General features: G+C 32.8%; 1 protein-coding gene across 1 annotated transcript; it reads left to right on the top strand.

Annotated features, from left to right (window-relative positions):
- Positions 1-905: 905 nt before the first annotated feature.
- LOC149240860 (LEAF RUST 10 DISEASE-RESISTANCE LOCUS RECEPTOR-LIKE PROTEIN KINASE-like 2.1) lies at positions 906-4,686 on the top strand. The gene is made up of 4 exons (XM_089370336.1): positions 906-924; positions 2,210-3,013; positions 3,405-3,440; positions 3,545-4,686. The coding sequence occupies exons 1-4, from the start codon at positions 906-908 to the stop codon at positions 4,684-4,686; spliced, it is 2,001 nt and encodes a 666-aa protein (XP_089226462.1).
- Positions 4,687-14,404: the final 9,718 nt, after the last annotated feature.

Below are 14,404 nucleotides of genomic sequence, written 5' to 3'. Positions count from 1 at the left end.
CTCAAACGTAGTTAGGACTATTTTTAATAGTAAACGTTCTTACTTCACGTCGTTGTGGCATGCTCTATTAGCTCAACATTGTGACACTCTATTCAATACTTTAATAATCTAGGAATAACTTTTATGATTTTAGCTTCAATTAACACTTTAGAGATAACTTTTATGATTTTAGCTTCTATTAACAGTCTAGAAAGCCTTTTTTCTGAACCTAGAGAGTTTTTTAAATTGGTAGTGATAACTTTGTTTTTATAAATTATTATATATTAATTTTTTTATAAAATAAATATATATATATATATTAATTATTATTTATATTTATAGTTATATAGCACAGTGAAAACATGTGCATGTATTCAACATTTGGCGAGAGTGGTACTCTTGTTTGAATTAGAGTCGAGTCCCAGTTTGGCCTGTTGTGGATTGAATGAGACGCAGGACTCTAGTAGCTGTGCAGATTGTGGTTTTTAGGTTTCTATAAATTCATGTATATGTCAGGATGTTCTAGGGGAAAAATTGTATATATCACTACTCCGCCATAATTGATGCAGCTTTATCTATTTCAATTGGAAGCTCTGGCTCGCATTTTGCAATGTAATTGGTAGCTGAAGTTATGAATTGGGTTTTGGTGGTGGTTTTGAGGTAATGTTAGCATTGTTGATTTGACAATTAAATTACAATAAGATTTTTTAAAAATTATTTAATTGTCTTAAAATTAAAGGAATCTGAGTAAATTGAGAGATAACAAATTAAATTTAATCTAAATATCATAAACATTTTTGTAATACTTAGTGATGGTTGTGGGCAGTTCTAGTTTGACAATCAATTATAATAAGTTTTCCCAAAATACTTAATCCTCTTAAGAGATGGCTGGTAGCACTAGTTTCACAACTAAATTATGATAAGTGATGGCTGCCAGCACTGCTGGTTTCACATGATAATTTTTCCCAAATATACTAGATCCTTTTTAGAGATTAAAATAACTTTTCCTAAAAATACTTAATTTTCGTTGCTTTTACAATTAAATTATGATAGAAATAGCCAACAATATTGCTGGTTTCACAACTAAATTATAATAAATTTTGTTAAAAATATTTAATCCTTCTCAAATAAGTTTTGAGAAAATACTTAATCCTCGTCGGACAAAAAAGATAAGTGGAATCTGGGTCGACTTATGGATGACCGTTCACTTGATTGATAAATTATAGGCAAGTGGACGATTTGACGAATGACTGTTCACATCATCAATAAATTATAGATGAGTCTCAGTGGAAGAGTCGTCGAACTGTTCACTCGATTAATAAGTGGCCATGAAGAGTTGATGTGTTAAATCCATCGAAGATTCGACGAATAAGTTACTGTTCACTCAATTAATATAAGCGGATCCAGCGAGAATTGATGCGCTAAAATATTCAAAGTGGAATTCAAAGGCTGTATTTTAACCCTTTTTTATGTTTTTCTTTTTAATATTTTACATCAAATTTGGTATTGGAGTTATTTTTTTTATGTTTTTTTTTTTAATATTTGGAGTTGTGTTTAGTGCGATTTTTTGGAGTGGATTTGTATTATTTAAAATGGTTTTTTAACTACATATTTGAATTCAGCACCCTGAAAAACCCCTAGGACGCTTTGATTGTGCAGAAATTAGCTATCAAACTTGCGACTTCAATAAATTGCTGCCGGATTTTAGAGAAATTTGACCGGAAAAACCCACCGGAAAAGCTTTCAAAAAGTCTCACTAAAGACAACTCCTTAATATTTTGGGAGTTGTCTTTAGTGCTACTTTTTGGAGATTCCTGTGACGGAATGATTTGTATTATTTAAAATGGTTTTTTAATTACATATTTGGATTCAGCACCCTGAAAAACCGCTACAACGTACAGAAATTAGCTATCAAACTTACGATTTCAATTTGATATTAAAGTTATCAAATTTTCATAATTCGAACCTTTCAAGAATTTTTCTAAATTTTATTCATATATTAAAAGCACATAATGTTATAAAAAACTAAAATCATCATATCCATTGAATCAACCAAAATAAAACATAAAGCTGTGAGAGTGCACTCTGCTCGTCCTGAATCCAGTTATTTAAAAAAAAAAAGTATTCGACCGAAAGACGATAATAATAATAAAGAAAGAATTTCGCCTCGATTTCTTATATACATGCTTTCTGAAAACTATATTACGCATCTATAATTTTTGTCTCCCAGAGATCATTCCTGAAAATTACTCCACTGCTACCTCCGCCCCCATTCTGACTGTGATCATCTTCGTCTTCACAAGATCGAAGCCTCTCTTCATGGAATTATATGTTTTTCCGCCGCCTCGACACGCCTTCTTTCTTTTCCTTACAGCCTGCTGTGCCTCTCTAATCCGCTACTCGTTATGCTTCGACGCGCAATATGAGTATTGCCTAAATACCAGTAACTGTGGGAGCATGAATCTAACGTATCCCTTTGGTGTAGGAAAGCGCGGATGCGGTCACCCTGGTGTTCAGATCAACTGTGTGCAGAACTCAAGTCCAGTTATCGAGATTCATGCCCAAAATTACACAATACAAAGGGCATATTCTCGGAACTTCTTAGCTGTGATCAGAGACAAGGACTGCAATTATTTTGATCATTCCAATAATAATCTCCAGATACCGTTTTCACAATATGGAGACGCCATCTTCGACATTTTAGGTGAAGCGAATCGGACTCTAAACGTGTACAAGTGCAATATACCTTTTCAGGATGCACTCCTCTCCACAAAAGGGCAACTTTGGAAATGTAATGCTACTGTCTATTGCGGTTTCTTCATCTCAGGGAATTCCATCAGGGGATGTTCTATGAAACAAGTAGTTGTTGAGATCGGAGTAGCGCGCTACATTTCCAGAGATACAAAGAGAGATAAAGATTGCAAATCATGTGCAGCAAGTGGAGGGATATGTGGTTACAACATTTCGGACTCAACTTCGCCTTTCCTTTGCTACTGCAAGGACGGACCCCGTATAGACAAATGCCACGGCCATGGTATGCTATATTTTAACTTTCAACGGAACCACTGAGACCTATTAGTTCAGTTAAGATGAAATGATGGTTTGACACTGATTTTTGGATTAATCATATAGAATTATTTTCTAATTTATTTTTGAAACCTACTAACAAGGTTTTATATTAAGGACCAAGGTTATTCTCAATATCAACCCAGAAATAGTTCTATGAAATTAATCCGAAAGTCAGCCATCATTCTGAATCACTGAAAAAATAAAAGATTGAAATGGTTTACTCTGAGCCCATGTTATTAGGTTATTATAGGGAACAGTATTAGTGGGTGCGCACTGAGCTCACAGCATCTAATATTATTATATGTATATGTGGATCCTGCCTGTTATATTTGATAGTTGTTTTTGTTATGTCACAGGTCCTCCAAACAAGTCAGCCATTATAATAATAATAGGTAAATTCTGATTTCTTTCTCCGCTTTACCACACGCTGAATTGGTTTCTATTATTCTCTTGACCAAGATCACATTGATAAATCAATCTCTTCATTTCACCGCAGGTTGCTCAGTCGGAGTAACGTTCACGGCAGTAGCTCTAGTACTGTTCTTGACGTTTTATATGAAGAAGAGGCATCCTTCTCCTGGTAGCTCCGCTGCAAAAGTGGAGAAATTCCTCAAGGAATATGCTTATGAAATGCCAATGAGATATTCATTTTCCCAGCTCAAGAAGATGACAAACAACTTTGCAGAGAAGTTGGGAGAAGGAGGTTATGGTGTGGTCTATAAAGGAAAGCTGAATTCCAACGGAGCTCCCATTGCTGTTAAGATTCTTGACAGACATAGACACAGCGAGGCCCAATTCATGAATGAAGTGACCACCATTGGACGGGTCCGTCATGTGAATTTGGTTAAGCTGTTGGGGTATTGTTTTGAAAGACCTATAAGCGCACTGGTGTATGAGTACATGCTCAATGGACCTCTCGATAAGTTTCTGTCTGCCAGAGAAGAGCGCGGGCATTTTTTAAGGTGGGGACAATTGCATTCCATTGCTTTGGGTTCGGCTCGTGGAATTGCATATTTACATCAAGATTGCGAGAAGCGCATCATACACTTCGACATCAAGCCTCACAATATCTTGCTGAACGCCGACTTCACGCCAAAAGTTTCTGATTTTGGTCTGGCAATGCTTTGTGGAAAGGAAGACGACCATATATCAATGACGGCGATGAGAGGAACGCCGGGATATGTTGCGCCAGAGATGTGTTGCAGTAATATAGGGCCTGTTACTGATAAATCGGATGTTTATAGTTTCGGTATGCTGTTGCTAGAGATTGTTGGGGTTAGAAAGAATATCAATTCGCAGGTGAGCCGTTCAAGTCGCCTGTACTTTCCTCGGTGCGCTGTCAATATGCTTGAGAATGAGAATGAGGAGTTGCAGATGAGATTGCGCGGAGGAGTAGTCGGAGAAATTGAAACAGACACGGAGGCGGCGGCCAAGAAGCTGATGACTAAAGTTGGGCTCTGGTGCATTCAATATGAATCCAAGGATCGTCCATGTATGAGTAGGGTTGTTCAAATGTTAGACGGAAATGAAGAAGACGTGGACAACCCTCCCTTTCCCTTACGTTCCTCTTCTGCTACACCTGAAATACCAGTATTGTCTTTTGCTCGAAACACTTCTTACTTGGGAGGAACATTGTAGATTTTTATGTGGAAGTTGTTTTATATTATAGAGATCCGATTGTATAAAGAGTCTGCTATGACAGAAGTATGCAGTTTGGGAAACTTGTGCACAAACCATGATTTCATCCCATTTATTATGCGAAATTCGATTTATATATTACCAAATATATTAAAAAAATTTCACGTAATCGTATGAATAAATCTAAGTCTCTTTCTAACTTTTGCAATTATTATTTATGCAGCGAATGCTAACTTTTGCAATTACTATTTATGCAGCGATTGCTATTTTTTAGAAACTTTAATCCGAACGTAAATTTAAGCATTCAGATATATAATGTATAACCACTAAAGTTACTCATTGAATTTTTAAGTAATTTTGCAAAAATCCGATGTTTAATGTGTTTAATGTATAACCAATAAAGTTAATCATTGAATTTTTAAGTAACGTTGCAAAAATCAGTATCTATTGGTAAATAACGGAAGAAAAAAATATATATTTTTAAATTTTTTTAAGTATTTAAAATATTTATACATGGTGGAAAAAAAAACTAGTATAAGAGATGAGATGTTTTAAATATCAAGAAAAAATATAATAAATATATCTCATTATTATGATTTATATATAATGAAATTAGATACATAAATGGTTAATTAATTATGTTTTCTTTTTTTTTTACTAGAAAAAGTAATGTTTTTCCTATTGAGTAAGAAAGTCTTGGGGCTAGTATTGGACTCTCATGTCCTTTAGAAGAAGAAGTAGGAGGAGGTAGGCTACATCGTCTAGTGTTGAACATGCTAAGTGGTTTCACCTCCTCTTCTTAATGCTCGCCCTCCACCTCCTCCTCATCCTCTATCTCTCTCTCCCCTACAACTACTACCTCCTCCTCATCCTCTACATCTCTATCCCCTACAACTACTACCTCCTCAAATGCCCCCTGCTCTAACCTATCAACGGTCGATTCCATGCGAAGCCTCTCACCCTCAAATTTTCATGCAACAATGGTTTTAATCACATCCAATGAGATGGCCCATAGGTCTCGTGTTTTTTGAAGTTTCCTCACCCATAATGGGTGATTGTAGTAGATGTGGACCATGTCATTAAGGCGCTAGGACTCCAACTTGTATGAGGGTCATGAATTATAAATTAATAATTACAAAAATAGTAAATTATTGATTTATAATGAATTCAAAAAATTATTTTGAAAATTTTTAACGTGTTTAACTTCTTGGTGTGTTTTTTTCTCAAATACACTTCAATTATGCTCCCACCCATAGGAGCTACATGTTTGGTTGAGTACTTGAAGGTCAAAATTTTGGAGAATGGATGTTATGCCAACATAACTTGTCCACCACATGTCTACAACAAATAAGAGAAACATAAGGAAAAACAAATTGAAAGTTGAAAGTTGAAAGTTGAAGCAAACTATGAAGAGATAATGAAATTCGAACAAACTAACACTTGACATTTTAGTCTTCTTATCATAGATAACCATGTCAAAGCTAAATGTGACACCTACCATCCTTTATATCTCCATTTCATTAATAAAAATTGCATGTTTTTCTAGAGACGACACCATATTGTGAACACAACTAAAGAATCCAGCCATCACCTCAACATCAAATATAAAACCAAAGTAACAAAATGTGGAGTTGATGTAGATCTTTGCAATATGAATGGGACTATGGAGTGTATTGTTTAATTGTTCATTAATCACTTTCCATAGAACTATTGTTTCTCAAACCCCTCATCCCCCTTATCACCATAATAGCTATGAATGGCTTATTTGGCCCTATCCATGACCTCATACAAGTAGCCAATTGTGGGCTTGTCTCCATCAACCAATCGAAGAACATTTACCAAAGGTTTAGTAATGGCATACACCTCCTACACTACTTCCCAGAAGCCCTCTAATATGAAGCTAGTCAGCACATGGTCTTTCCCTAAAATTTGTGGGTGAAAGATAAAGAATGCCATTCATCTGAAAGAAACATTCTCTTCACATCCCACATAGAATTCAAGAGAGTTTGAATATATATGAAGCTAGTGGCAAACCATGTAATAGAATGATTCACCAACTCCTTATTATTAGTGAATCTTCTCATAAAATTGAGCACAGTTGCATTGTTATGTATAAATTTTGTTATTCTCTTTGATGATTTAACAATATCCTTGACATAAGGAATTCTCCTTATATCCTCTAAAATTAAATCAATATGAGTATGTGGCACAAGGTGTCTAAAACACGTTAGCATACATCACCATAAGAAACTTTCCAATTGCAACACAATTTGTAGCATTGTCCATTATGACTTGCACCTACCTCCTAAATGAATGCATCTAACAAATCACATAACAATCTAATTAGTTCTTAATATGTAAACTGTAAAATGTTTGGATATATTTTTGTAAAAATATTCAAATTTCTAAGGATTTTATATATCCTCTATAATTATTTTTCTATTTTTAAGGTAGAGACATTTTATTTTATAAAGTTTGGATGAACCATGTTAACAAAAAATGGAAATTCAGGAATATTTTTGGGGAAAAGCATGGAAAATTAGTACATTTTGCTAAATTTAGCACCTAAAATTTTCCCTATTTTCAATCACACATGGATTATTTTGTATACAGATAAAGTTAATGCTCAAACAAGATCCATTCTATATATTCACAATGACACACAATATTTTTTTCATGGAATGCACATCCTCCAAAAACCCTCTAAGCACTCCCTGTCATGTTGAAGATGGTACTTAGTGTAAATAGTTTTAGCAACCCAACCTAGTGGGAGCCTCAAGTAAACCCCAATAACAATGTATCATGTCCAATCCCATTTGTTCCTTACTAAAGGTATGGGGTATCAAATTTTCACTTTTATCATTCAACTCGAAACTCCTTTATGAGATAGATCAAATTTTCACTTTTCTCATTCAAATCAAAACTCTTTTATGAGATCGTCATCACATTATACTTCTCACGGTATTTATAGTGGTACAAAACTTATTAAAATTTGAGTCTCGATCATTAAATCTAATAATTTGAATATTTTCACCCTTGGCTACATGTCATCGCTATTGAGCAACTATTATGTGGAAAGTGTTTTGGAACACCATTCCATGTTTCATGCCAAGTGGGGTGTTTAGTCAACACCAAGACCATCCAACTCCACCATCTCAACAAGTAGCCTAATTAATTCGCTTTATGTACATTTTCATTAGTGGGGTTTAAATAAAAATTTAATTTATAAATCCACATAATTATTTATATTCCACCATTATTAAATAATGATTAAATCCCACACTCAAATAAAACTCACATGTGGAAATTATCCACATGCTAAATTCCAAAGTGCCAAAGGCCTCATCGACCATGGCTAGAATTTAAAATTTCTCCATGGTTCAACCCAAAATAGTTAAACCAAAAACTTTTAGTTCATCGCAAACAAATTAATTACCTCAAACTTTTTATTGACCCAAATGGTTAAGTACCCCAACCTTTCATATACTGATAAAAAAAAGAGCACTCTCTGCATTGAAGAAAATTTCTCTCGTATAATGGGTGATTACCTAAATTTACCACATCCACTTAAGTAACAAGATTTCTTACCAACCTTTTCTAACCCTAAAATTTATGCCAACATTTCTCAAAATTCACATGAATTTATATAGTTGAAGTTTCAAATTCAATTACTAGGAAAGGGAAACTTGGAAATTATGCATTCTCATATAAATGATCATAATTACCCATATATTTTTCCCACCATAATTTAAGAAATTATTTGCACCAAAATATGTAGGTATTAGATGTAAATAAGAATACTTGACAAGAGTTACTTTCCATCATAATTTATGCATTCCTTAGTATAGAAATATGTAGGAATAAAAGCAATTAATTTCTCCACTTCAAACATCAATATGTTTCCCAAAAAACTCTTGTAAAATAGAACTAATATATATTCATGCTAAAGTATATCAAACTCAAACATAAGTTTACGTCTTTAAATAATATTCCATAATCAAATAACCAAATTTCCATTATCAAAAATTTAAACACTACAAACTTCTAGTAGATCTATTTAAGAAGAAAATGAACAAAGGAAACACTTCGCTGAAATTCCAAGTTGGGAACTAATCTAGGAAGGAGATTTTTCCATCCAACTATAGCCTCAATTGCATATAAACTTTCTATAGCTGGCTAGACCCCCTAGCTAGACCGTGATACTGAAAGGGGAAATCCATAAGTCATTAGTAATGGAGCTAGGTGAAAGAAACTCTCCTTCACATATAATAATTTATGGATGTTTGTTCCCAATTGATTATATGCCTCTGTAATCTCCAGATGTCTCACCTTGGTTAGCAAAGTAAATAATAGAATCCATTCACTACTTTACAGTCCCTTAGAAATTTCCCCAACCATTTTCTCTCATGCTCAACCAACACACATCAAATCAAATCCCACTCTACTAAGCTAGAGTTTAGAGCTCTTTCGAAAGTGTTTGACAAGTGTAAATTCATTTTTAAGGAACCCAAAACACACTAGCATCATTCACATCCATGATTGGAACTTTTCTAGTCATATTTGGGCACCCAAAATGTAGTTTAACGACCCATAATGCTTCAACCATCATTCCACTTGTGCTTGGAAACAGTCTACCCAGGAATTTCACTCCTCAACCATCATTCAACTTGTGCTTGGAAACATTGTACCCATGAATTTCACTCCTCAAGTACCCATGTGTCTTTGCACTCTATGGGTTTTTCTCTCTATGAGTGAATGGTCAAATTTATTGTGTTCATGAATGTCTTACACCATTTTATCTTCATTGATATCTCCCCCCTTCCATATTTTTCCATAATAAATGTAGTCTATCAATTTACAATCCCACATTTACCTCAGTATCCTAGCCATTCCATGGGTCAAGTTCAAGATCTAATGAATGTACTCAACCAATTCCTTCCATTAAATTTTGAAGAACTATTATAGTTGTTAAGCCAAAGTCCATATTTATGAGGGTGATTTTTCTGACTACCTTGTCCTTTAAAATCAATTGGTTATTAGGAAGAAGGGAAAAGGCTTAGATTTAAATTTGAATTTCACGGTAAAGCCTTGGAATTACAATCCTTGCAATTCCCTCATCATTTCCCCACTCATGGTACCATGGCTTGTATCAATACTCCTATCTTCCAACTGATGGTGTCAACATATTTATTAATCAATAATTTATATTACATATACATTGTTTTTTTATTCATCCAGTTCATTTTTGTCACAATAGCAACACATCCATGTTGACATAGGCAATACAATGCCATAATCATAACCAAGTATAATTATATAGAAATTAACTTGGGTCAAGATAAGGATGTTAAAATCCCCTTCCCCTTAAAGGAAAAACATTCTCAATGTTCACACCAACTCTAAGCATTATTTTGACTATAGCAACACCATCCCAAGTTTTCTATTTCACTATAACAGCATTCCCCAATGCTTCTTAAATTGCACTAGCAATATGGTCCTCTCTAGCCATTCTTTCACTCATATTTTTTGTGTCATTATTTTTCCACCTCCAGACCTTTGGCATTCCATTATTTTCCTATAACATTTATTGGTAAACATGAATATTAAAACATTTTCCCATACATAAGTATTTCCATAATTTTTTGCAAATCAAGATAAGATATTTATTCAATAGTAATAGTTGTCTATATGATTATGGATTCACATCCATATCACTACCATGGATAGACTTGGCTCACTATTTTTCCTAGATATACCCAATGTGTTCATGATTTCACCTAAATTTTTATTTACTCAAGTATTCTCTTCCTTATTGTCACTTTCCTTCTAGGTTTAGGCATATGTTTCTCTGCTAAATAGCCCCTTTAGTAATCCATGATTTTCCAAGGCTTCCTCACAAAAAAATAATATGGAGAAATATGGATTTTTATAGCCACAACATCACCTGGTCTCTACATAACTCATAGTTCTCATTACAATGATCATGGCATATCATAAGGTTCTTGTGTCCAAATAGTATCCTCTTTTCCACGCTTTCCAATTTAGCAATCATCATCTATCCTTCTTGGAAAACTTAATTATCCCACCTGTATCATGTTCATACAGCTACCATCAGATGTTATCTTAAAATTTAAAATAGGAATATTTTCAGCTTCCATCATACAAATTCTATGTTATATATTGTTTTATCAAGAAGCCTAGATTTCTCATTATGAGGTTCCCTTTTTCAACACTTTCCTCTACCATTTGTTGTAGGTGTTGGTATTACTTATGGTTTTACATGCCCTTCATATCATATACCAATTCATCTATAATAAAATCTAATTGTTTATAACCTACAATCTCAATATTAAAGGAATCACCCCTTACCCTTGGGGGTAAAGTAGGTGATCATCTTGTAGAGCAAGTGTAATATTAGAAATATTTTTACTTAAAAATTTAAGGAGAAATTGTGGAGCGATAAAGAGTGAGAAGGAAAAAGGAAACTAAGATATTATAAGGAGGTGAATCTCAAAAACCAAATATATATATATATATATACATATATCTATCTATATATATATATATATATATATATATATATATATATATATATATATATATATATATATATATATATATATGTATATATATATATATATATATATATATATATATATATATATATATATATATATGTATGTATATATATGTATATATATCTGTATATATATGTATATATATATCTGTGTATATATATGTATATATATATATGTGTATATATATATATATATATATATATATATATGTGTGTGTGTGTGTGTGTGTGCGTATGTGTGTGTGTGTGTGTGTGTGTGTGTGTGTCTTGACTAGTGTTAAGAAGAAAATGAGCATTTCTAAGGTAAGAACTAATTCTCATGATATTCATAGTGAAACGGGGAATTGGTCAATTCCGAAAACAACTTGAGAAGAAAGAACCTATCACCTTTTCAATTCTAAGGGGGCTGGAAATGAAATCACTTTCACTTATATGTGTCCATCTTATGCTAAGATTTGATATAATTCTCAAAATATGTGTTACACTACCAACGTTCTTGACTTGTCAAGTCAACAAAAATATGGTGATCTAGAATGCTTCTCTAAATTCTTTCTAAGCATACAAATAAAATGTTAAAGAATTACACTTAATATATTTCCTTTTTAGGTTTTGATAGATTTTATAGATTGTATATCTCATAATGGATGTTAACCACCATCATCATCATCATCATTCAAGCATAAATCTCTTTACTATAGCATATTTAGAAGTTAACATAAAGCCTCAAAAATTTCCACACACATAAATCCATCACTTTCAACTATGATTCACAATGAAAGAATGAAATTCATCATCTAATAGCGCATGCATTACCAACGCTCGTCATTACATAATAAAATCATAAGTTTTAAATTATAACCATTGTGTCATTTCTCATAGCCTCAATCACACAAAGGGTCCATGCATTCATTTTTATAATGCATCATCGCATATAATGCATTCCACTAGGATGATTTTGGAAGTTCAAGCAAACACCTCAACACATCATCCAACGACCTCCATCACATTTTATCAACCCTCTATAAACCTTACTCTTAACCCAACACAACACTAAGCATGCACCCCTTCTCTTCCATGCAATCCCTTATGTGTCTTATCCTTATAGGTGATCTTCAGTGTTGGCAAGAACATTACAATCTAGATTCCAATCATGCAGGGAGACCATGGGGCATCGTATCCTTTCTGTATCCATGATCAATTAGTCATAATAAATGGATTAGTTCTATTTACCTACTCCTTTTCTTTATCATGAATTTCTTTAATGCAAATAAAATAGCCCTACAGTTATCAATGCATCCTCATAATCATGAATTCCAAGATATTAAATTTCAATTTAAAACTTATTTATTTGATTTCCCTTTGTGTGCAAAACCTCCAAAAATTTAGCTCATTGTTTGATAAAGCACATCCATTTCCTCTATTATCCTAATAAGGATGTGACATGATTTATTCCACAATAGATTTATTCAAGTGCCTTCCTTGTAGTCACTCACCCTCCAAGCTCATACATCCCCTTACCTACTAAAAAATCCATAAAGTGATCCTTATTTCCAAGTTTTTTTTACATAGGAAGGTTATAGAGACTTATAGAGTCTTATAGATAAGGTGTCCCTCTAGCTTGCTCTAACATTTACAACACATTTCACATACATGACTCATGGTGTTTAAGGCATCTCATAGGGCTCTAGTACCACCATAGTGGCCTTGTTCCAAGTCTTTCCATCTCAAAAGCATTCATTTATTCTTCCTAGAGGTGTTTCATCCCATGTATATCACATACACTCAGTTTCTATGAGATACCATCATAATGATTTCAATAAAAAATGTTTTGTCTTAAATAAGATTTCACAAGCATGAGATGCTTGTCATGATGTTTTTCTCATGTATGTTGTGGTATCCAACCTTCATCATGGTATTACACTCATTTCCATATCCCAGCCCATTCCACCTACATATTTTACTTTCAATCAACAAAACAAGGTTAGAAAATATGCATATAGTCCTTTCATTATGACAACTACAATAATTATAAAATGATCTCTAAATTATTACACACTTATAATTATTTAATAATTTTAGTTCTATATAAAATATATTGGAAGGATCTATCATTACATTATGAAACATAACTCTCACACTTCCATTAAGAATTCATTACATTAGTGCATGACTCATTCATTTGACTACTATCCATCACTACAATTCCATGCATACACCTACCACTAATATTTTTGTTAAATATGTATATGTTGGAAATTTTCTACCTTAACCATACCCTACTCAAGTATTAGTACCTCATGTGCATTTAATCACTATTCATATCATTAAATATACAACCTAATCCTAAAGGTATGCTTACCTATTCCTTCAAATTACATGTTGCTATTGTATGAAGAATCTATACCTTCATAGTGGCATTCATTATTCTTTATCTTACTTGACCTAGTTGATACTCCTTGGAAGCTTACATGTTCCCTTCACTAGCCTTTTGAAAAGCATTTTTTCCTTGTCCTTTGCATGGGGTTGTTATGGAAATATATTATCATCATCTTCAACCATTCATTTTAACCCTTTCATCCCTAACCAAACATCAGTAGGGAGGAGAGTCAAGGGTTGTCTCCCTTCTAATTCTTTTTCATAACTTAGAATTCAAAGAAATAATTCTCCATTTTAACCCCTAAATATTTAATTTTAACTCTTTCTATCCCTATAATTTATGGAAGTCCTAATGCCTAAATAGGTAATCAATTTTTCCACTTCATATATCAATTCATTTTCCAAAAATCTTGTACACCCATAGTAATATACATTCATGCTAAATGCATCCTTCTCAAATGTATATATATATATATATATATATATATATATATATATATATATATATATATATATATATATATATATATATATATATATATATATATATATATATATATATATATATATATATATATATATATATATATATATCCAAATTTGTAATATTAAAAAGTTAAACACTACAAACTTTCATAAAATTTGGTTAAGAAGAAAATGAATAGAGGAAACACTTAGTTGAAATTTCAAGTTGGCAACTAATATCTGAAGGAGCCTTTTCCACCCAATTAGAAGATTAATTACATATCAAATTTATATAGCTAG

This window comes from Pinus tabuliformis, chromosome 8, assembly GCF_031772625.1.
Source record: "Pinus tabuliformis cultivar Carrire ecotype Pingquan chromosome 8, CPIR1, whole genome shotgun sequence".
NCBI lineage: Eukaryota > Viridiplantae > Streptophyta > Pinopsida > Pinales > Pinaceae > Pinus > Pinus tabuliformis.
This window is presented reverse-complemented; position numbering and strand designations above follow the sequence as displayed.